The sequence below is a fragment of the Rhinolophus hipposideros genome (assembly GCF_964194185.1).
Source record: "Rhinolophus hipposideros genome assembly, chromosome: 11".
NCBI lineage: Eukaryota > Metazoa > Chordata > Mammalia > Chiroptera > Rhinolophidae > Rhinolophus > Rhinolophus hipposideros.
The window spans coordinates 37,146,087-37,168,867 of record NC_138057.1 but is presented as its reverse complement, the minus strand read 5'-3'; the positions used below and the strand labels follow the sequence as shown (position 1 = coordinate 37,168,867).

Here is a 22,781-nt window from a genome sequence, read left to right as displayed (position 1 = left end):
ATACCCGTATCATCGTATCCAACTTTCACAAAGCTAGAGTAGCTTCATTTATTTAGGAAAGTGAAACATAAAATAAATATTTTGTGCTACAGTTTGCTATTTGATCCCTCCACGTGTGTAAACATGGGGAGAATTAAGCATTGATGTGGGGACAGAGTCCCAGAGAGCAGTTTCCAGGCTCTCGGCCTCACGTGGAAAGGTGCTGGCTCAGGTAGTAGATGCCATCAGCTGTGACTAGTTGGCCATCAGCTGTTACCAGTGAGCCATTAGCCACTGATATAACTGCCTTGGTTAAGCTAGCAAGCGCGGATTGCAGTTAGCAAGTGGGGTCATTTGGCAGAGAAGCAGGAGGCAGATTGCGGATAGTGTGGCTCCTACTTCCTGTGTCTCCAACCCAGCCGCCAGCGGGAATATAGTGGTCTGACTCCCCTATTTATGGCTCCATGGTTGTTCCTTTTTGGCCTCACCATATCCTGCGTTCTTATGCAGGGAGCTGGACCAGAGACCCTGCATGACACCCCACATGACAATTGACCTTTAAAAAAATTATGTAGAGGTCATGGGGGAAAGTACCAGTGAGGGAAAAAGTTTTATTGCTCTAAATTGACCAATCAGATCTCTATATTGATTAAATTTACTTTAGAATCCCTGAACTCCAAGTTGGGAAAATGTGGCCTTGAACATTAACATCAAACATCAGAAAAACACAGAGCTGGGTAATCCTTTATGATAAGGAAATCTATTTTAGGGAACCACTGCCCACAACTTTTAGATAGCCCACTGAGGCCAAGTGAAAATTTCAGAAGTATCAGTTATGTTCCTGTTCCTCTGAGATTTGCTTGGTTAACTTTTGGCTCCTTATGATATAGAAAACTTTCAACATAAGCATGTGGTTATTATACTTTAGGATCCTTGAGAATCACCTGGAAAGTGGTAGAAGACGCAAATTCCCCTAAATATCTTGATTCAGTGTACCTGGACTGGGGTACAGGAAAATGTGTTTGAAACCAAAACTACAGGGGATTCCAACAAGAGTGGTCCATGGACTACCCTTTTAGAAACGCTTTTAAAATTTGTAAACATTAGATTTCTCTTTATACTTCTCTGGTGCTTTCAAAAATAGTTTCTTTACTTCCTATGCCTCATGTGCATTCTCCTTACACGAGTCATTGCATTGTTACCACAAGCACTTTGTACCCTCTGCCAAATTTTGTCTTTAGAACCTAGCTGATTTGAAAAGTTTATTTAGCATGATTCATCTTAGTTCATTCTTTATCATAGCTGTTTTTGCTTCTAAACATCTGTCAGACTTGAAATTTCCTCCTTTGAAAAGACAGCTCTACCACAAAAATTTTGACAGGACTGATAGTTTTTTTTATTTACATGGATTTCTTGAGGGGATACAGTTCACTTTCTTGTTTCTTTTGGATGTTATTTTCTGACTGGTTCAAAATATATGACCAATTAAAAAGAGAAAGAAAAAAAAGAGGATGAGAAAAGCAAAAGTTTTTAAAAGAGAACTGGTGTGAGCTGATCATGAATGATGCTTCGCTCTGCTATTTGAGAGGCCATTGACAGTCATGGGGGCCAGCAAGTTCAACATTAGAGGATCTTACCTCACTTTCCTTTGACTTTACAATTGCAACGGGCAATCATTTAAGAGTCCCCATTTCCTGCTTGCCGATAGTATTGATTTTCACTTTTTTAAAGCCCTTGGACCCCTTTTCAAATGAAATCGCAGGTAGAAGTACAATATATAAAACAGACAAGATAAAGGTTTGTTCTGTGAAAGCTGAAGTGGAAGGTCTAGAACACTTGTTTTCAATTTTTATCTTGCATGAGAATTACCTAGAGGGCTTATTAAAAATCAAATTGGTGGGACCCATCTCAAATTTTCATATTCTGTAAATCTGATTGGGGCCGGTGATTTTCATTTCAAACAAGTACCCAAGAGATGCTGAGGCTGTTGGTCCAGGAACCAAACTTTTGAGAACCATTGGCCCAGAGCCTCCCTCTCTCTGCCTGGCTCTCACCACTAAGACAGCTCTGAGACCGCTCTCGGGCTCCTCCTCAAAATTCCAGGGGCTAAGTATTACTTTGTCTTGTGCACCTGAAACTAATAAAAAAAAATTCCAGGGGCGTCATTGTAGAACCCAGTTGAAGACCATAAATCTACAGTCAAGTTGTGTACATTCCTTTTGCTTGGACTCAAGACTCTGCATTCTAGCCCCAGCCTCTCTCTAGAGCCATCTCAGTGAAACTTCCCTTCACCCAAAAACCCAACCAAACTGTCCTACACTCTGCTTTCCAAGCACAAAGTGCAGTCATAAGCCTCTCTCCCTTTGTGTGAAATATATATATGTATACATTTCTGTTTTTTCTTATGTTATTTTTTAAAATTAAGTTTATTTGACATATAACATATCAGTTATAACATATAAGTTATAACATATCAGATTTTAGAACCTTCTGCAGCTACTACAAATGTAGTGGATTAACATCTCACCCAATGGTATCATTAATAATATATAATGTTTGTAATGTACTTCATTGGTTTCCTCCAGATTCCCCATGTTATTCTCAGATGTTGATCATGGACCACAGGATTTATGAAAACTAAATACAACAGTGACTACCTGCTCTAAAAGCTATTTCAACCAGAGAAACACTAAAATTGCATTAAAGTAGCATTGCAAGGTCAACTCAGATCTGGATTACTGTTGTCTAGAAAAGTCTCCATTTAGGTCAATAAGGTCTTTATTGTCCTAATTGTTGGGAAACAGTCCTAGAGTTGATATACACATTTCTTGTGTTTTCTGGGGCTATTCAGTACAAATCAAGTGTCCACTGAACAGCAGTAACCCTTAAAGGTCTTGAGCAAGCAGTAAAGAATTGGTTCCTCTAAACTCATAGAAGCTACAGTTTCATGTCTTAGAGATCTAAATTTTGGAGTCCTTTAACCCTATGATCTCCTTGGTTTTCACCATTTGATAGCATGTTTGAGATTTTATTGTCTCTAGTACAGGGATGGCAAATAGTTTTCTTCTTGAGTGTCAACAATAATCAACTGGTACTGGCTTCCTGGAATGATGTGTTGAGAATGATTCTGAGGCCACATCTGGGCTCAGAGGAAAGATCACTGTGATAGATTAATAATGATGCAAAGAAAGAAATTTATAGTCAACATGTCATGGAGGTCTACTCTTACTCTAGAATTAAGATAAAATCTTATAGGTAGTCACATATATCACTACCATGCAATGATCAAATATCATACTGAACTATGAAGCTAAGGAAAAAATAAGAAACTTACCTGCCTAAAAGACTATTCCTCTGAATAAATGTTGGACTAACTTTTAAAGCATATCAGTTGAAGAGGTACCAGTGTTTTTGCATGCCCAAGGAGCATACACATCTCAGCCAGCTCTGATTCTATCTCTTATGCAGAGCCTAAAAAACAATAAAAAGTTTGACTATTCTTATTGTCTGGCTCTGTGCAATAGTCACTGATGGGATTTCATTTGGAATGAACTCTGAGGATGTGTTTTCCTTACAATTTTGGCAGCAAAAAAGCTACCTGACCATGCGGCAGTCCCTGTATCCTTTGGCAACAATTTAGTTTCTACCCTTGGGCACATTCATAACCAAAGGGAAAGGAAAGAAGAGAAATTACAGAAACACTGTTCAGGAGTTTTCAGCTAAATGTCCTTTGAGTCCCTGCCTTATGTGAAGAGTTTGGCAGCTCCATCTGCCTCGAGAGTAATGCTCTCCAGAACTTTCTGTGATGATAGAAATGTTCTATATCTCTGCTATCCAGTCAGATAAGCACTGAGCACTTGAATTGTGGCTAGAGTGACTAAGGAATTGAATTCTAATTTCTGTTTAATTGTAATAAATATAAGTTTGAATTGCCTCATGACTAATGGCCACCATATAGAATTTCGTAGTTCTAACATTTCTGCAGTTAGTTTCCACAAAACTGGGAACCTTTGAATGCCTGGCAGATTTCCATTGTTCCCTTTATTTTTTAATTACATTGTTTCATCCAGGCAACATTAGGTGTTCAGTCATTCAACCAATATTTTTTGAACACCTACTGTATTCCAGGCACTGTTCTAGGCACTGCCAAACACACTTGTGAACCAAAAAGACAAACAATCCTGCTGTTGTGGAGCTTTCATTTTGACAAGTTAGATAGATAATAAGTAATAAACATAATAAATATGTATAATATTTAAAAGGATATGCAATGGGGAAAAAGGGAAGAGTGAAAAGAATCAAGGTCAGAGGGTAGTGGAAAAGCATGTCCTCAGCACCTGGATGAGCACTGAGAGAAGAGGATATATAAGTAACATAATGTATAGTCCCTGCATCCAAGAAGTTACAGTCTAGTTAGAATTTTCTTAGATTAATTGTCTTTATGAAACACCACATATAAAATGCATGGCACAAAGCTTCTCTTACAATCGGCATTAACTGCCTTTCTTACCACCCTCAACCCCACCATACCACCCACCTTCTATTTCCTTTTGTATGTGTATCTGTGCCTTCTGTTTTACCATATCCGGCTTGGGATTCTAGAGCAGGTTAAAAAAAAAAAAGTAAAACAAAAGAAAGTAAATAAAAGTAAGAAATGCTTGCTCTATGGGTAGTGGTAAATGAAATTTATTGAACAGATTGCAACATCAAGGTGTGTGCAATATGCGCAATTATAAACAACTTCTCTAAGATCATTCTAACTACTTCACATTGCTAGGTAAGAAAAACCCAGCTGAACAACTTCTCTAGGCTAGATACCAAAGCAAGATCAGAGGTAGTATTTCTCACGGGCCTTAGTTGATAGAGACCATTTGTATCTGAAGTTGAGCCTCAGAACAAAACAAAAACAGACTCATAGAAACGGACCAAATGAATAGTTACCAAAGGGGAGAGGGTTAAGTAGATTGGTGAAAAAGATGAAGGGGATTATAATCAATAATATTGTGATAAATTTTCACAGTGACAGATGATTACTAAAATTAGTGTGGTAATTACATTGTAAGGTATAAAAAAGTCAAATCACGATATTGTACACCTGAAGCTACTATAACTAATATAATACTGTATACCAACTATACTTAAAAAAAAATTAAGTCAGGCAAACTAATCTACTCATCCCATCCCATCCCATCTATTGGCCACTTTTGTGTGTTCCGTTCACATTTTCTCCAACTTTCTGTCCAACTGACTGATTAACATCAGTCATAGTTAAGCATAAGTTTAACATGAAGCATCATTTATTCCGAGTTGCTTTTAGGACTTCTAATTGTCGAACAAAATATTTATTTACCTTTTAATTAACTACAAGGAACTTTGAGCATCTGATAAGCTAGAAGAGCAATTCTGGGAAAATAGTGGATCCTTAAAATCACCTGACTCAGTCTTCACGTACATGGTACATATAACATCCCACGGATGAAACGGAAGAAATCTCCACTTGCATCCAGTCATTTAAACAACAAATCACTAACTTTACTACACAGACTTGAGCCTATATATTTAGGTTCATATAATTCATTATCAGAGATTCTTCATCCCTGATTCTCTTGTCCTCTAAGCCCAGCTCTGAAGCTTTCAGCTATAATATAATCTTTACTAAGTCAGTTCACCTCTGCAGCCTTCAGATTCTTCTTCGGTAAAATGGTTGCTCTAAAGTTGTATCATAGCTTTATCCTTAAGATCCAATCCCTTAGCAGAATTTACCGATTAGCATTTTCACTAAAACACACAGACTCCAGAATTATCAAAAGTTGAGATGTTATCTTGCCACAGGGTTTTAAGAAGGATGTGATCGGATCATGTTTGCTTTGTACAAGAACCATTTGATCAACACTGTGGGGAATGGATTAGAAGAGGATAGAGAAGAAACCAATTAGTGGTGTGTTGGTGCCATCTAAGTAAGTTATGATGAGGGCCCAAACCAAAGCAGGTCGAGAAGGAGGTAGACTAGAATAGTATTTTAGGAAGTCGGATTTCTCCATATTTAGTTTCTGGCAGGTGCTATTGTTGCTTTTCCTCTCCACAGAGACCCCAAAGTGAGATGAGCACACCAAGAAACTACCCCACTGTTTTTGCAGGTGACTTAACCCGGGCATTACAGGTTGACTCAAGCATGCACACATTTTACAGAAGTTGTCCCTTATATACAGCATTTAACAGAGACAAGGTATGATGATCTTATACATGGAAAAAAGGCTCCCGCCCGGTACCCAAGGCCTAAAAGAAATACCTGGTACGTAGTAGCTACTAAATAAATGTAAATAGGCCACTGGATGAAAAGAAAATATTTGTAGGTTCTATGCTTTGAATCAGTAATGACATTTTGAAAATATTTGTGAGTGGTTAGACTATCACTTTTAAGGAAAATTCCGGTTCTCATTATAATCAGCTATTAAAAGAGGGAATTTAAAGTAGAAAGGCTGAGGCTGTTTGTTTATCATTGAAATATGGAAAAGATCAAAACTTCAAAATGTCTCATCTGAACAGAATCACTCGATGGAGTTGCTTATCTCCAAGATGATAACCATTAATATGTCCCTTCTGTACATAATCATGCTTTTCTCATTCTTTTCTCTTGCTTGTCTTATCTGAACAGAATCACTCGATGGAGTTGCTTATCTCCAAGATGATAACCATTAATATGTTCCTTCTGTACATAGTCATGCTTTTCTTCCATCAAGATGAGTCTATTCCTTCCCTCCTCTTGAATCTGGGCTGCTCCTAGTGACTTGGTTAATTGAATGTAAGGAAATCATATTCCGGGACTTCTGAGGTCAAGTCATAAGACACCTTGCAGTTTCTGTCTGGGCCTCTTTGAACACTTGTTGGAATCCTCACTTTGAGAGGAGCCAGCTGCCATGTTAGAAGTCCATCTAACCTGTAACCACCGGGTTAATGCTCTGGAGAGAGCAATGCCAACAAGTCCTCAGTTCACTCAGCCATCCCAGGCAAGGTACCAGACATATGACCCCAGAGGGAGCTCTACAGCTATCTTCAGCCATTCCAGCCTCTTCAGCTGAGACCCCAGATATCATGGAGCAGGGATCAATCATCCCCACTATACTCTGCCTGAATTCCTGGTCCCCAGAATCATCAACACAATAAATTAATACTGTTTTCATCACTAAATTTGGGGTATCTTACCAATTAATAGATTGCCAGAATACATGGTGTATAGCCCTGTGAGTTCTTTGAGGCTAGGATTGAATATTATTCATCTGTCTACTACTAGCACGATGCCTGGCACATAGCAGGGCTAATATTGTTTGTTGAATGAATAAATAAATAGATGTGCAGATGTCTATATGTAGTATTTGCAAGGTTCCACTCTAATTAAGCCTCCTAAATATGCTTAGTACCTTTGTTTCCAAAAAGTGAGAAAGAACTGGTGATCTCTAACCTGTCTGAAGTGGGAAAGTTATTTCTCCAGCCTGGATTGGGAGTGGCCTTACACCACTGGGCTCACCAGGTGTGCAGAGCTCTGCTGATCCCAGGACAGAGCTCTGCATTGCACGCAGAGGCCCCAGCCACTGGTCAGTTCCTGAACACGAAGGAATACTTCAGTGACTCTTTCCTAAGGAGCTTTGTAGGACAGGGTTTGTGTGATAGCAAATACATACAATTTGCTATGTGTCAGGCACTTATCTAAGCCTTTTACAAAGATTAATTCTTTTACTATTCACAAGTATAGAGATAAATATTATGATTCTCACTTTACCTATATGAAAAGTATGACATGGAAAGACAGCTTGCACAAGATCACACAGCCAGCAAGTGACTGCATCCCTCCAGACAGACTGGCCCTGGTGGCCAGGAAGATTTTATTCAGTGTTGCCCTGCCTCTCTGGGAAGAATCGTGCTGTTACTTAATGACTGAGTCATGATGTTTGGGAGGAAGTGGTGACTTTTACTAAAGAAGAATCTGGAGAAGAAGAATACAAGAAAAATACCATTCTCTGTGACCTTAGGCAAGACATGTACTTTTTCCTGTGCCCTTAAGGTTACATTTAGAAGTTTGCTTTGGCTTCAAGCAAATTATAAAATTTCATTTTTCTTTAACGCATTTGAGATTCGGTGGGAAATGATGTCTTCTAAATACCAGATTGTATTATTAACAATCTCTTTTATTTATAGATGTAAAATTTTCTCAAACTGTGTCTGAATAAATTAATAGAGTGTCTACGGAGGGCATTAGAAGGGCTTCACTCCTTAAAAGTCATTAACTCAAGTCTAGCTCTTCGAGTCCCATTGAATTTTAAATGCATTTTCGGACTTTTGAATCTCGGAACAAAACTCTAATATTGCAGGTAATTAAATGCATTCTGAGAAAATTGTGTGTGTGGGGGTGGTATTCCTAGCGTTTGAACAGAATACTAATAGCAAACTGTGGGAAGCTGTGTTGGTTACTCTGAGCCCTGGATGAACATTACCTATTTCAAATTAACTCTATGACTCATCTGATCACAAGTACAGTATTTAAATGGAGACACAAATGCCATCGTATAAAGATTTTCCTCACTTCAGTGACTACACTTCCTAAATCATAATGCCTTCTAATTTGAGTTAAACCAAAAATAGCATTAGTATAGGGAGCCCCAGATGAACGGTTTCCATAAATAGGCACCACTTTGTCAAAGACCCAATTCTAGAACTAAAATTTGACCTAATACTATGATCATGTTTTGATGTCAAGAAATGTCCAATCACCGTTCTAAAGCCATAGAAAGAAATCTAAAATGGCCTTATTTCTATTTTTGCTGGTGATGAATTATCACAGTGAAGATTTTTAAATCATTCCAGTGTTCTGCAGAAAAAAAATGGGAAAAGGTAGGAAAGCAATAATTTCAAGAAAGTAGGCTTCCCAGGATCCAATTATGGCTACAAAATAGGAAAGGGTCCTAGAGAAGACAGAGGAAGCTTTTTTGCCAAATACAAAACAACTGGTTCAGTACAGCAAATACTTGTGAAAAATGAGACGCAAATATAATCTTCAAGGTACTAAATATACTTTGCCACAGTCCTCACTTACCAGTTTTCCCTTATCTTCTTCAAATTTGTCTGATGTCCTTCAGATGTTATCTATATCCCAAAAGTAATGTCAGTTTCCTACAACAAATAGACTTAAATTTCTACCTCCAATGCAGATGATTAGGAAACTGCAAGACGTATTTATAGATTACAATCAAGAAAAACTGCACCGTGGAGGGAAGGCTGAATTCAGTAGACTCCACTCAACATTGAGATCGCTAAGCTATGTGACTTTGCACAAATCATTTAACCTCTCTGAGCCAGTCTCCTCTTCTGCAAAATGGAAAACATGCTTGACTCACAGATGGTTATGAAGATTAAATGAGATTATTGCCGTGGCCCACTGAGTGTCAGAAACCATGATGTGCTACGAACATGTCAAATGTTACACAGGATCTTTTCCAAACAATATTATTAAACTCGTTCTGTCAAAGGCATGGGGCCTAATAGATGTTATTTCTTTGTCAAAAGAGGAGAGATTGTCAAGTGTCGGGGAGCTGTTAAAGGCAAAGAAGCATCAAAAATGAGATTTTCCTCTTGGTGCAATCAGGTGGAAAAAGAACTAAACCAGGATTAACAATTACTTTGAAAGGACCAAATCACCTTTGTTCCACCTAAAGTCCCCTCCGATGGAGCATACTCTAGAAAACGACCAACCTAGAGAATCCTTCTACTTCTCGAAATAGAATTCCAAGGTTCTTATTGCTAAATGATTTAACCAAAGCCACAATTTCAATCAGCTGCAACCTTGAGCTAAGGAGTATAAGATTCTTAGTGTCTTTCCTCTTTCCGAACCACTGAAGCCCCCAATCAGCTAAGGTGCACATCATTCCTCAATTTTTACAAAGTGACAGACGGTGCAAGAGACAGATGGATCCCTCACACAGTTAATGACCTCAGGGAACTGGGATTTTATTATAGTTAGCAATGGAAAACAAATTATGAGTTGTTATCAAAATTAAGCACCTGCAGACAAATGATTGGATCTACCAAGTGGCTGATCAGGAGAGTCTCTGGTATTGTTAATCATGTACAGCATCTAAGTACACCTGAGAAAGCAGAACTCTCTAGACCCATCCACATGAGTTACCTGTCAAGTAGACACGTGACCAGGTATGAGTGCCTATGTCCTGACTCTTCAAGACAATTAATTGGCAACACAATGTAAACACGTCACCCTCCAACTTAAATCCTTCAACGGCTTCTCATTGCCTGGGGGATAAAACCCAAAAACTCTAACATTATCTCAAATGTTCCCATGGTCTTGCCCTTGCTCACCCCTTCTGCAGCTCCATCTTTTCCACTTTTTCTTTTGCTCTCTCTGCTTCGGCCATAGTGACCTGCTTTTATTTCCTCCAAACTAGGCCTGTTCGTGCTGTTTTGTCTGCCAAGAATGTTCTTATCCAGCCCCGCCATCCCCCTACCCCTACTAATGTTCATTCATCCTTCAAGTCTCAGATGAAACAGCACCTCCTCAAAGGAAACTTTCCTGAATTCTCTAGATTTTATATTGAACTATATATAAGTTTTGTATCAGAGTTAGCTTCTCTACCTCTCTACCACTCTCAATCACAGTTGAATTGCTTGTTCGCGTCTTTCTACTCCATGGGTGTGAAGGCTCATTGCAGGCTGACAGTGTGCACAGTCATCTATCCCTGTAGCCCTGGCATACACCACAGTGTCTGGCATTAATAGACATCACTAAGCAATTGTTGAGTGAATGGATGAATGGATGAATGAATGAGTGAATGAATGAATGAATGAATGGTTTGGGACTGGTCCACACGGAAGGCCACAGAGTTCTCCAGACCTCCACAGAGGCTCTTGTATCATTTTTCAACCTTACCTGGACCAGCCTCTTTTTTCTAAATGTATACGTTCATGATACAAATCTTCCTGAGGGGCAGAGGGGTAACCAAATCCACCACTGAGCTGAGTGACATTCCTTGGTATAATTCTGTGATGGGGAATGCACCCTCCTCAAAGTTGGGCCCCCATAATATCCAGCCTAGTGGACCCAGGTGAATCCCCACACTGTCTTGAGGCAAGCAGGCCACTGATACAAAGATATTCTCAAGCCTCCCATCGTGCTTTCATGTTAAAGGAAAGTGCATAGTTTCCTGCTCAAATAGCCACAGTGATGAAAAGAGACCATGGTGTAGTGCACTTGGTAATAAGAGGCCGCATGGTGGAAAGAGAGCTAGGCAAGGACTCGGAAAAACTAGGTTCTTGTTCCGGCCCTGCCACTTATTTGCTAAGTGACATTAAGCATCTGGCTCTTTCTGGATAAAATGTCCTTTCCTTTTAAATTGTATAAATCTTTTGCCTATAGGGTTCCTGTAAGCACCAAATGAGATAATAATTATATTTTACTATTGTATATAGGAGTTGCTGGTACATCAATTAAGAAAAAAAATGTAAACTTTAAAATATTAGACAAATTATGATAATTTTGTCACTGGTTCTTGAAAGCAGTTTTATCTTCCTTAGACAATATCTGTTAGTAATAAAGTGTATTTCTATTCCCTGCCATTTGATGGTTAGAGACAACCAGTTCTCATCAGACTAGTTAGAGAGGAATTAAAAGTTAGTTATTATTGGTACCTATTTGAGCGATAATAGAGCATTGATTGAATATGACAAGAGTCTGACCCAAGAGTCAGCGTCAGTCTCTTGTTGGTTGTAACACAACAAAGATTTGACCTAAATAATGATGACCTGAATCATAGGCCAGATAAGCTACCATCTGCAAAATGATTTTAGAGAAAACATAAGTCTTATTTATCCTCATTGAGTTCAAAAATCCATTACCGAGATACAGCCTTTCTTTCCACAATTAGAGATAAAGCTGAAATTTCAATCTTTAGATAACAGTAAATTTTTACCAAGACTCTAATGATTAATTGAAGGTATTTCTTTAATAAAAGAAAAAAAGAGAGAGAAACAGAAAAGAACTAAATCAATCTTCTTTACTCTTTTAGTTTCTGAGATGTTAAAATTGATTTATTTTTAAAGACACTGGTTTGTTTTTTTCTTAATTCAAAATAACTTTCATGAGAAAAATACAGGAAGAAGTAGCCCCTGTTTAAAGTAAATCATCATAAGGAAAGATGATATAGGAACATTTGTGACAACATGGATGGATCTTGAGAGTATAATGCTAAGCGAAATAAGTCAGACAGAAAAAGCAGAGAACCCTATGATTTCACTGATATGTGGTATATAAACCGAAAACAACAAAAGAACAAGACAAACAAATGAGAAACAAAAACTCATAGACACAGACAATAGTTTAGTGGTTACCAGAGGGGAAGGGGGGTGGGGAAGGGAGATGAGGGTAAGAGGGATCAAATATATGGTGATGGAAGGAGAACTGACTCTGGGTGGTGAACACACAATGGGATTTATAGATGATGTAATACAGAATTGTACACCTGAAATCTATGTAAATTTACTAACAATTGTCACCCCAATAAATTAAAATAAAATAAAGTAAATCATCATAATGCTTTCTTGTATTTTATAACATTTCTCAGAACAAGTACTGAATAGGAGCTGGGTTGACCTGTTTGGACATTGCTTTTAATTACAGGCTTATCAATGAATCTTTGAGGGACCAGCTGTTGGTGACCATCCAGAAGACTTTCACATACACTCGAACCCAAGCTCAGCATCTGTTCATCATCCTCATGGAATGCATGAAGAAGAAGGAACTGGTATGTAAACAATGTCCCCAGGAGTGGCAGAGCCCTCTCCACATTCCCTCTGTCTGTTTAACCATTTTCTTGAGTCATGCACTGTTTCTGTTTTTTTCTTTCTGCTCAAGCCTACAATGTTTCTCAGGCCCCAATGGCTCCTGTAATTTCCTCACCTCAGTAACTAAGACACTGCTTTTTTTGCCCAGATTTAATGAAGTACATGCAACAGGATTTTAGCATCATTTCCTACTGATGCTCTCACCCCAGTGCTTCTGATTGCCTTACCCAAATGAATTCAAGAGAGTAAATAGGTTTCCTGCTGGAAAATGCTTCAGTTGGTCCTCTCTTAGGTTTGGGGTTTCACTTGCTTGTGAGTAGTGAATCACAGATGTGCTTATTGTCACATATCTTAGTGACACTGGGTCCAAGCTAATATGCTACTCTATATGGATAGAAAATGGAGAAATCTACCCAAGGAATGCTGGAACTTCTGTAGATTCTGAGGTGTCCTCCAATAGCTACTAAAATATTTTCTACATCTGGGAAAACTGTCTTATAAATGTGTAATCACAGAGGCTTCCTGTTACGGTGAACAGAAATAAAAAATGAGCTAACATTCAATGAGGACTTGCTATGTGACAGGCAAGGTGCTAAATCTTTACATGTATTAACTCCTGTAATGTTTGCAACTGTCTCAATGAGAGAGGTATGATTGTTGATTTCACCTTACAGATGAGGAGATTTAAAATCACTCAATTAGTAAGTGAGGAACTAGGACTCCAAACCAGTGATGTTTAACTTCTATGGAAAATATGTTTATTCAGAAATTGTCTCATTGAAGCAAATGTAGTGACTCGCCCACTTTAGATACGTTCTCAGTAGGCATCAGCAGGCAGAGATGGTTCTCAAAAGTCATACTAGCTCACCTGATGACATGGGAGGCAAAGGAGCCATTTAAACCCGAGTGGTGATTCCACTCAGGTTTTGGAGCCTCTCAATTCTGCACTGACATCCTGGAACAATTATCTCTGGGAACATTGGGGGTGGGAGGACTTCTCCAGGGGGACACCAGGGCCAGACCCTAGAAAGCTCAACCACAAGGCGATAGGTAGGGTAGAGAGGAGCTGGAGCTGGCTGCCTTAGACCAGTTTCTCCACTAGACTGTGAGCTCCTCCAGGCCTGGGCTGGAATCATCTTATTTCTCACGGTGTCCCTCTGCCTACAACAGTGGCTGGCACACACAGAGACTGCCCTGAGCGGGGAGGGAGGCACTGTCTGTGTTTGAGAAGCCAACCATTTAGAAGAAGAGGACATGATTCAAGTAAGCTAGTGCCATCTCTGGAAAATAGCCACACAACCTTTATGAGAAGCCTTTCGGCAGCATCCAAGTTTGAGTTGAAAGGAGTGGAGGTGAGGAGAATGGGACAATACCTCTAAACCTTGAGTATCCATAGACCTCAATAGTCTGTCGCCACCAGGTAGAGGGGCCCATGTGCAGATAGGGCTCACAGTCATGGCTGCTGGTGCCGCAGGAGAGCCTCTATCAACCAGGAGAGTGCCACCAGCACTCTTCCATGTAGGATGCAATTCCTCACAGAAGTTCAGCTTCCTTCCGTTCAGTTCTGTGCTTTCTCTGCCCCCAAGGAGGCTCATGAAACCCTGAACTTCCACCTGCCTCAGTGTGGATTTTCTCCTGACGACGTGCTGATTTCCCAATGCTAATGCCAAGGCAGACTGTGAATCCTGCTCAGAACTATATATTACAGCAGTCCTGCAAATTTTCTAGAAAGGCAGCTGGTTTCTAAAATTCTAGAAACCAGTTGGAAATCATAAAACCAAATGAGGCTGAACGTCCTCCTCTGAGTATTTCATAGAACGTTCCCGGGGATTCTGCCTGAAAATTGTCATGCCTTTAACCATGGCCCCTGCTGAATGGTCAACTGCATTTTAACGTAAGATATTTATCGTGAGATATGTGAGGTATCCCTAGCTGTCAGCTAAGGCAATGTGATCTTCACAAGAAATAAAATGTCCTTATCTTCACATCTGGGCAGAAATTAGTATTTTTAAAAGCATGAATACACTTATAATAATTTCCCTATTTGAAGGACTAGTTATGTGCATGGACAGTAGTAGGTGTTTTATAAAGGAGGTATACATGAGCTAGGCATTGTTTTCCTCCTTCTGAGGGGAGCAAGGGAGGGAACCGAGGCTGGGAGAAAATGAAGGATGTGTGCACAGCAGGAAGAGCCACTCCAGGACTGTCTTACTGCAGAGCCCAGCTAGCTTCTGTTCGCTATGCTGTGCATCTTAGCACACAAAACAAGGAAACATTGCAGAGTGGAGTTCCCCTTCACTCTTATAACCTGCAAGTTCCTTTTAAATCCCTTTACAAAATACGTGGGACATAATATTCTGAGGTCAGTCTAACCATTGCCAAGTTCAGCTAAGGGATTTGGTTCTGGAGCAAATCTGACATCTTTCTCATCCCAGGATCTAGAAACGTGTGTAATAAAGAACTGCGTTATGGATGCATATTTAGCTTGTGAAACACGGGTGTTTGGGTCATGTGGTCTCATGGAAAATATGCATTGGTGGGCCGTTTGTATGAGTACTTTCTACTCATTATATATATATTGTTCTTGAAAAAATTCACGACTCTGCTTATTTCCCACCTTGGGTCAAAACAACATCTCAAAACCTGTCACCTTCTGAGAACATATATCCCCCTAGAAACCAACCTGTGAGCTAAGTTCCATCATTGTTATTGAGGAAAAGATAAAAATTAAAAAGGTAAAAACTATCCACAGCAGCATATTAGTGTGGGGGCAAACGTAAGGGATCAGGAGTGAGTGTCCCTCTACCCACTTCTTCCTCAGGAGGGGACTGGTCATAAATGATATCAGGACCAAGAAAACAGAACCCCAAGTGGCAAGCACACTCTGAAGCTGCTTGTGCATGTGAAAACCACAAGGCTCTGTGTGTAGAGCCTTTCAGTTCCAGAAGGCAATGCCAATTCCTGCCTTCTGCTGCTGCCTCCTGGAGCTCCTATTCACCCTCCAAGCTCCTGCACACACCTTATCCCATAGTCACTAGTTCCAGACTTAAATTCCATTGGTCCTTGTTGTTGTTTTTAATGGACCATTCACCCTAACCAAACTAATCTCCTTGCAGTTGTTTTGTAATTTCCTACTTCCCTGCATCATTCAAGCTTAGAGCACTGTCTTCGGCCACGACCAATTGACAGACACATGCACATAGATGCCCATGTGTGCACACACATACTCACATACCCACCCACACCATCTACACCGGGAATACTCTTCACCTGTCTCTTTGTAACTCTCTTATGGTACTTACCATTTACACCTTATCGTGTACATCTCTAACTTCCCATGTAAGCTCTAAAGAGCAAAATTGGTGTCTAATTTCTTATTCTGTTTCCCCTGTACTCCTCACTTCTAATTGTGCTTAGTAGCATAGCATATATATAGCACTCAACATTTCTTAATCTTCTGAGCTGATGAACCACCCCTAGTTACTAGGAAAGGCTCCAGAAGGGTGTTGTAAGTCCTTACAGATGAGTCTTTGGAGACCCAACTCTGGTGCCTTCCAATGCAGGAACATTTATTTATTTCTTTTATGAAGGCATATATAAGTTGTATCTTGATATTATGTCACAACTCTCTTACCACATTTGGGGAACTGAGGAACAATTCTCTATGTATCCTTTCATAGGTTCATAAAAACATGGCAAGCAGGACTTCTAAACAGATAAGCATCCTATCAAGATGTGCCTTGTTTAGAAAAATGGATGTTTGCAGGACTCTTAATACCATGAACAGGGACCCTTAGTGTTCCTTGGTGGGCTGGGGTCTCAGCACCATGTAGGAGATATTCATGAAGATCGCAGTTCCCCCACTGCTCTGGGTTGCTGGGAGAATTAAGTATTTTGGCATTTGTAAAGAATGTTTGACTCCTAGGAAGCATTCAATAACTTTAGCTACCATTGCAGTTATTCTATAAGTAACTTCGGGTAATAATTAGAGTATAAGCACAGATGTCTACTCTAACCCTTGTTTTTTTTCCCCCAGTCCTAGCTAAAATTGTCCACGAGGCACAGTTTTCCTTCAGTGACCTGCCAGGTGATAGAAAAGAAGCAAGCCAGTCCCTTCCCTATTTAACACCAAATAAGCACAGTAGACCTCCTATGGTCATGAGGGAAAGAAACCTCTTATAGGTTTTGGCCTTAAAAAAGGGCGTTTTAGGCAAAATAAGTGAAAATCATAAAGTCATGTATCAAGTTCAGAAAACAGTTGTCTCCAACGCAATGTTTGGGGAGAAATAGAATTTATCTTTCAGATCAATGCTGAAGTATACCTAGCTCCTTTTAAGTTTATTTGAATATCAATATAATTTATAAAGTCCAAACTTTTTAAATGATATAGTGGAAAGAGGATATATAAGAAGTATTGCTCCATTATATTTTCCCTATTAGTTTTCAACACACAGTGGGTTGCAGATTTAATTTGGGGGAGTTCTGAAACTCTTTGAGATAATTAGAATATCACTGTTCTAGGAAGGATGATGCAACTTGGAGTCAATTTACCTGGTTTCAAATCCCAGATCTGCCATTTAATACATAACAATGGGCAAGTTATTTAATCTCTAGAGCCCTTCATTTTCTCCTCCAGAAAGATGAGATAATAGTAATATTTATATTAGGTGATTAGTTATAAGAATTAAACAATTTAATATATGCAAAAAACATAATAAGCACTCAATAAATACTTTGTGATGATGATGATTATGATACCTATATAGCACTTTATATTTAACAAAGATCATTTTTATGTCATTTTATTTGATACTACAGCCACCTGTGCTAAGGTCAGTATTAGGATCACCGTTTTATAGAGGGAAACCAAGACTCAAAGACTTAAGTGACAAGCCCAAGGTCATGGAGCTAGTTAGTGGCAACCCCAAGACTTGCACCAAGAGCATCTTTCTGCAAGACCCGGACCCTTTGCACCATGTTTCCACTAATTCCATATTCTGAATATTAGGTATTACCAAGTTAAAAATGACCGTAAGGTAGAAGCCCATTTTCTCTCTCATTCCTAGAATAATCAGAATGTTCATTAGATGTTGAGATTCTTAGAGAGAGAAAAACATACATTGTTGGTTGGCATTTCTGAAGTGCCCTCTGCCCCTATGTGGTAGTCATTATATTCCTACAAGGATGATGTAAGCACAAAGACCAGACCACTTAATATTTCTACATCAAGGGTAAACTGAAATTATTCTTTTCTAGTATAATTTTTTAATCAGGCTAACTGAAAGCCCAAAATTAGACATCAACTTACCCTATGTCCTTCTCACAAAATATTCATTGAAATTAAAAAAGGGATTAGAAGGAAATATCATTTATATAATTCCTTGTCAAGACAGCTAATAATACCACCTTTCATTTTATGATGTATAAGTTATAATAATAATGCCTTATATGGACAAAGTTCTGTTGTACTCCTTGTGTCTTTTGAGATGGACAACAATGGGACAAGAATTATGTCTATTTTTCAGCTAACCAGAAAAATTAAATGAAAAAAAAAATTGGGAAAGACCAGAGAAATGTACAGAAAATGCCCATTTGATTTTCAACCTCACTATCTAGATCTAAAATTCTCTCTCATAAGCAACAAAAATGCATAGAATGTTAATGTCCCTTATCTTTTTCACCCATATTCATCAAAACAATATCAGTGGACTAGAGGCAATAGAAAAAAGATAGTACACTCTTTTAGTGGGAAAAATAAAGAAAAATAGTACAAAAAACAAAATGTAAATAATACACAAAAATAAACATATTTTGTATTTTTTTATTCACTTTAAGAGCTTACTTACTATATAATTTACATGACAGTTGGTTTGAGTGCCAACTCTAGGAAGATATTCCTACAGACTAGAGTAGTAATTCAGAGATAGTACATCTTGCCCCCACTCTGTATTCCCACTCTGCTTCTTGAGTCCAAGGGATCTTATCCTGCCCACCTAGTCCATTGGTCTCTGCATGGAGTCACAGGCCCCATTCTCCATTGAATCATTGAATGACTCATTTTAGAGAGCAGCTCTCATAATGCAACCACCCACCCAATCAGGAACACGAATTGCTCCCCCTAGTGTTTCCCAAAGTGAGGAATCCTGATTGCATATGAGATCATTTCACGTGAAATGCAAATGAATATTTTTATTTTAAGAAATATATTTTTATTGGCATATATATTAGAAATAATTACAATAATACAAAACCACAGATATTAAGCCTAAATAAATACAAAATTTAAAGGGGAATCAATTTGAAGAAAAAGATCTAATGTAGTGTTGGTATATAGATATAGGAAAAAGATGAAGATTGTACAAGAATGAGTGTAGGTTGGAACATACTGCCTTTCAGAGTAAGTTTCACTTCCTTAGCCTGGCATTCAAGACCCTCCACAAACCAGATCTAGTCTACCTTTCCAGCCACAACTCCTAGTACTACCATTCTTGTCTCTTATACTCTAGTCTAACCAAATTTAATTTTCCTTAAGGACAAAACCGTGCCTTTTTTTTTCTTCTGTATTTTGTGCCAGGTCTTGAATCCTCTCTCCAATGCTACATGCCCTAGGTCTGACAAGCACCAAGATGGATTCACCACCCCTACCCTACATTCTAGTCCCAAATAGGATGCTTTCTATTCCAAACAGGAATACATGGGCCAGTGTTTTCCCTGAATTCAATAGAGCAAGAATTCTTAGCCTAGTGTCTAACAACAACAAGAATTCTGTGAATCCCTCGAAAATATATGCAAGATGTTGTAAACATAAGCATATTATGGGAGAAAAACACTCAATTTTCACATTCCCCAAGGTATGAATAACTCCGAAGAGTTCAGAACCACTGTGCTGGAGACCGCTCCATGGCAGCAGCCACGTTAGAGTCACAGGGGCCATATGCGTTGCCTTACATTCCTTCTAGTCCCTTGGAGATACCACATCTGGATGCACATTTAACTTCTGAGCAATTTTTAAATGGGAAAAACTCCATGTTTCTCATTAGTACTTTTTGTACAGGCACTTCCTTGCATGCTAAATAGTTAGTGGTGCCATTTCAGGAAGTCATTGGCTTATGAACAGGCTATGATCCAAGGATCGATCCCAGAATCAATTTTCTCATAAAGCAATATAAATAATTTGTCAAAATTCTACTTTGCTCTAAAGAGACTGAGAACAAGAAACCAAGAAATGTAGTAGGAAATAAAAAAAAAAAAAAAGGATTCTAACCTTCTTCTTTGGGACAGGATTAACCCTACACAAAGTTGTTAATGTATTAACGTTTAGTACCTGCTCCCTCCCTCTCTGCAGTATTGCTCCCGGAGTCCCCAAACTCTCTTTAACACCCTAATAGGACTTTCCCCATCTTCCTCCAGCGTTACCCATCTCTCACCTCCTACAAGTAATCTCATGTCCTCACTGAAAAGGAGCTGGCCTGGAAATCTGAAGTATAGAATTCACATTCATGGATATGAGTCTGATACAACACAGGACACATATTGAGCCTAATCAATAATTAGGGAACTTTAGGGCACTATAACAAGTGAAGAAGGAAATACAGATGGGAAGGGTGAGGATGGGGTGGGCTCCCACAGATTTTGTTGAGTCTTGTTTAGAAATCTCCTTCTGATGTTAACTCTAAGATTCACATCATTTCCAAATTCTGCATCCTACAGCATCTTCATGATGGATAAAGGCAAGGAGTAAGAGAATGCTGAGCATAACAGACACTGTACCACCTTTTCTCTGTTTTAAATTTATCTTAGTTCTGTAACCTTTTCCCAGTAGCACTCCTTTGACTAAAGATTGTAGGACTAAAGTTTGAAAATCACTGCTCCAAAACAGACAGATGTTTCCCAGCTTATTCCCTTCTTCTATTTCTGATTCCACTAAATTTACTCAAAGCTGTTAAGTTTTGTTGTGTTTTTGACCAATAGTGTTTGCAAGAGGAAGAAGGGTTTGGAGGATTGAGAGGGAAATAAATGGGAAGGAACTAAAAGGGCTATTAATGGACATAAGTTATTTGTAAACCAGATGTCTGAAAACCAGGTATTTTCTGCTCTCTTTTCCATGCTAATCAATGTGCATAAAATACCTCCTATCATTTAAAGTCACTCACCCACACTTCCTTCTATATTAGTATCGATGCTTCTGCTTATTGGATGTGAGGCTCAGTAAATGAATACATTCATCAAATTCCAAGGTTTCAGCCAGGGCCATTACCCTACTGTTGATTATATGTTACCCAATCTATCATTCTTCCAGTTTATTGTCTGCATTCACCAAACCCAAACCTTGACCTGAGAAAATTATCCTAATCAGCTAAGGTAAATATGCACTGCATAAAAGATTATCACTGCTACTATTATCTCTATCGTTGATCTTTGGGTTTTATCTGCTTTACATGGCCATCTTCTCCCTCAAAGGAAATGTCAACGTTTTACCTGCTAATCTCCCTTATTTGAAACATTATTTTCCTTCTTTTTTTCTCTCATCTGGCCCTTACTGTCATATTTTCTTTATTCTACTGCCCAATTCCACTGTTTGTTATCAGTGCATGTCTACCAATTATGGAAGCCAGTGTTCAGGCATCGCTCTGGGGCTAGACTATCATCTTCATTTCTATAACGATATGACTAACAGTTTATTGACCCCTATCTTTGTGGGCCGTAGCATTGGCCTGTGGTGACCATGTGATTATAGTTTTCTTCTTCTCCTCCTCCTCCTCCTTTTTAATCCATGGAAACATAGACACGTGACCCATAGAAGCATAGAGGTTTGGGGTGTAAGGAACCACTCAGCAGTGGTTCTCAACCTTGGCTACACATTAGAACTACCTGGGTAGCCTTAAAAACTACTGATGCCTGGATCCCACCCCTAGAGATTCTGATGCAATTGCATTCCAGAGTGTGAAAGATGTCAAAAGCTGTCTAGGTGGGCCTTCCTAATATAAGGAACTTCTAACTTCTGCACCATTACCACTTACACATTCTGTTTCCTTCTGTGCCTTTGTCCTGAGAGAGGATCTGGCATAATTTGCCACAAAAAAATGGGCTTAAGTTTTTCTAGAAAATAAATTAAAATTTCATATATGAAACTCCTCATTTTCTAAAGATACCACCAAATGAAGCATCATTATATATTGAAAGCAGGCCTTGAAGGGGCTGGAGCAGAGAAAGAGCATAATTAAGTGAAATTGGCCCCCACCAACTTGATTTTAAATATTATGATCACATTCTTGTCCAGGTACTCGGCGATTACTTTCAGCAAGTGGTGAGAATGACTGTGGGGCATCACTACCACATCATGGGCTCTCTGCCCATGCCAATGATGAGCTATTTACTGACAAAAGGCAGACAAGAAGGAGAAGGTATCACCGACTAGAGGCGGGGGGAGGGGCACGGAGGGAAGAGAGGAGGGAAGTGGAAGAGGAGTAGAAAAGAGTAAATTAATACCTAGCTTGCCAGTAGCTTTTTAAAATTTTATCTTCCCACAACACTGAAAGACAGATAACATCATCTCTGTTTTTACAGACCGAAAAAAATATGTTAAGAGGAGGGAAATATTTGTTCAACTAGTACGTGGTATGATCAGGCCTCCTCCTACCACTCCCACCTCATGTCATCCTCCACTCAAAAACTAGTTTCAAAAGGCAGGAACATAAACTCTTCAGTTCCTTTGTTCTTCCCTCCAACCTGGTTCCAGGTGTGAGAAAGAGTAAGTCCTACCCAGGGGAGAGGAGACTTACAGCTCTCAGCCTTCATGGTGGGGACCGTCTGACTTGGGACCCAAGAAATGGAGCTTGAGTTTTTCTGGCAGCCTGTTGTCCTCCAAGGGACGTGGGTCAGGGGAAAACAGAAATTCCACCAGCAGGTTCCAGCAGGTGCTGCATGAACGCAAAGACGGGAATGTGAGTCCTTTCACC

At 39.2% G+C, this 22,781-nt stretch overlaps 1 protein-coding gene across 12 annotated transcripts in view; it reads left to right on the top strand.

The window, feature by feature from the left end:
* Nucleotides 1-22,781, top strand: part of TRPM3 (transient receptor potential cation channel subfamily M member 3) — an 821,435-nt gene that overhangs the window by 645,718 nt on the left and 152,936 nt on the right. For all 12 annotated transcript variants that reach the window (XR_013994426.1, XM_081066266.1, XM_081066264.1 and 9 more), the window contains one exon: nt 12,659-12,782. Coding sequence is in view for 11 of the 12 variants with exons in the window: in XM_081066266.1 (XP_080922392.1) it covers nt 12,659-12,782 (124 nt within the window). In the remaining variant the exon portion in view is untranslated. The remainder of the gene's footprint in view (nt 1-12,658; nt 12,783-22,781) is intronic.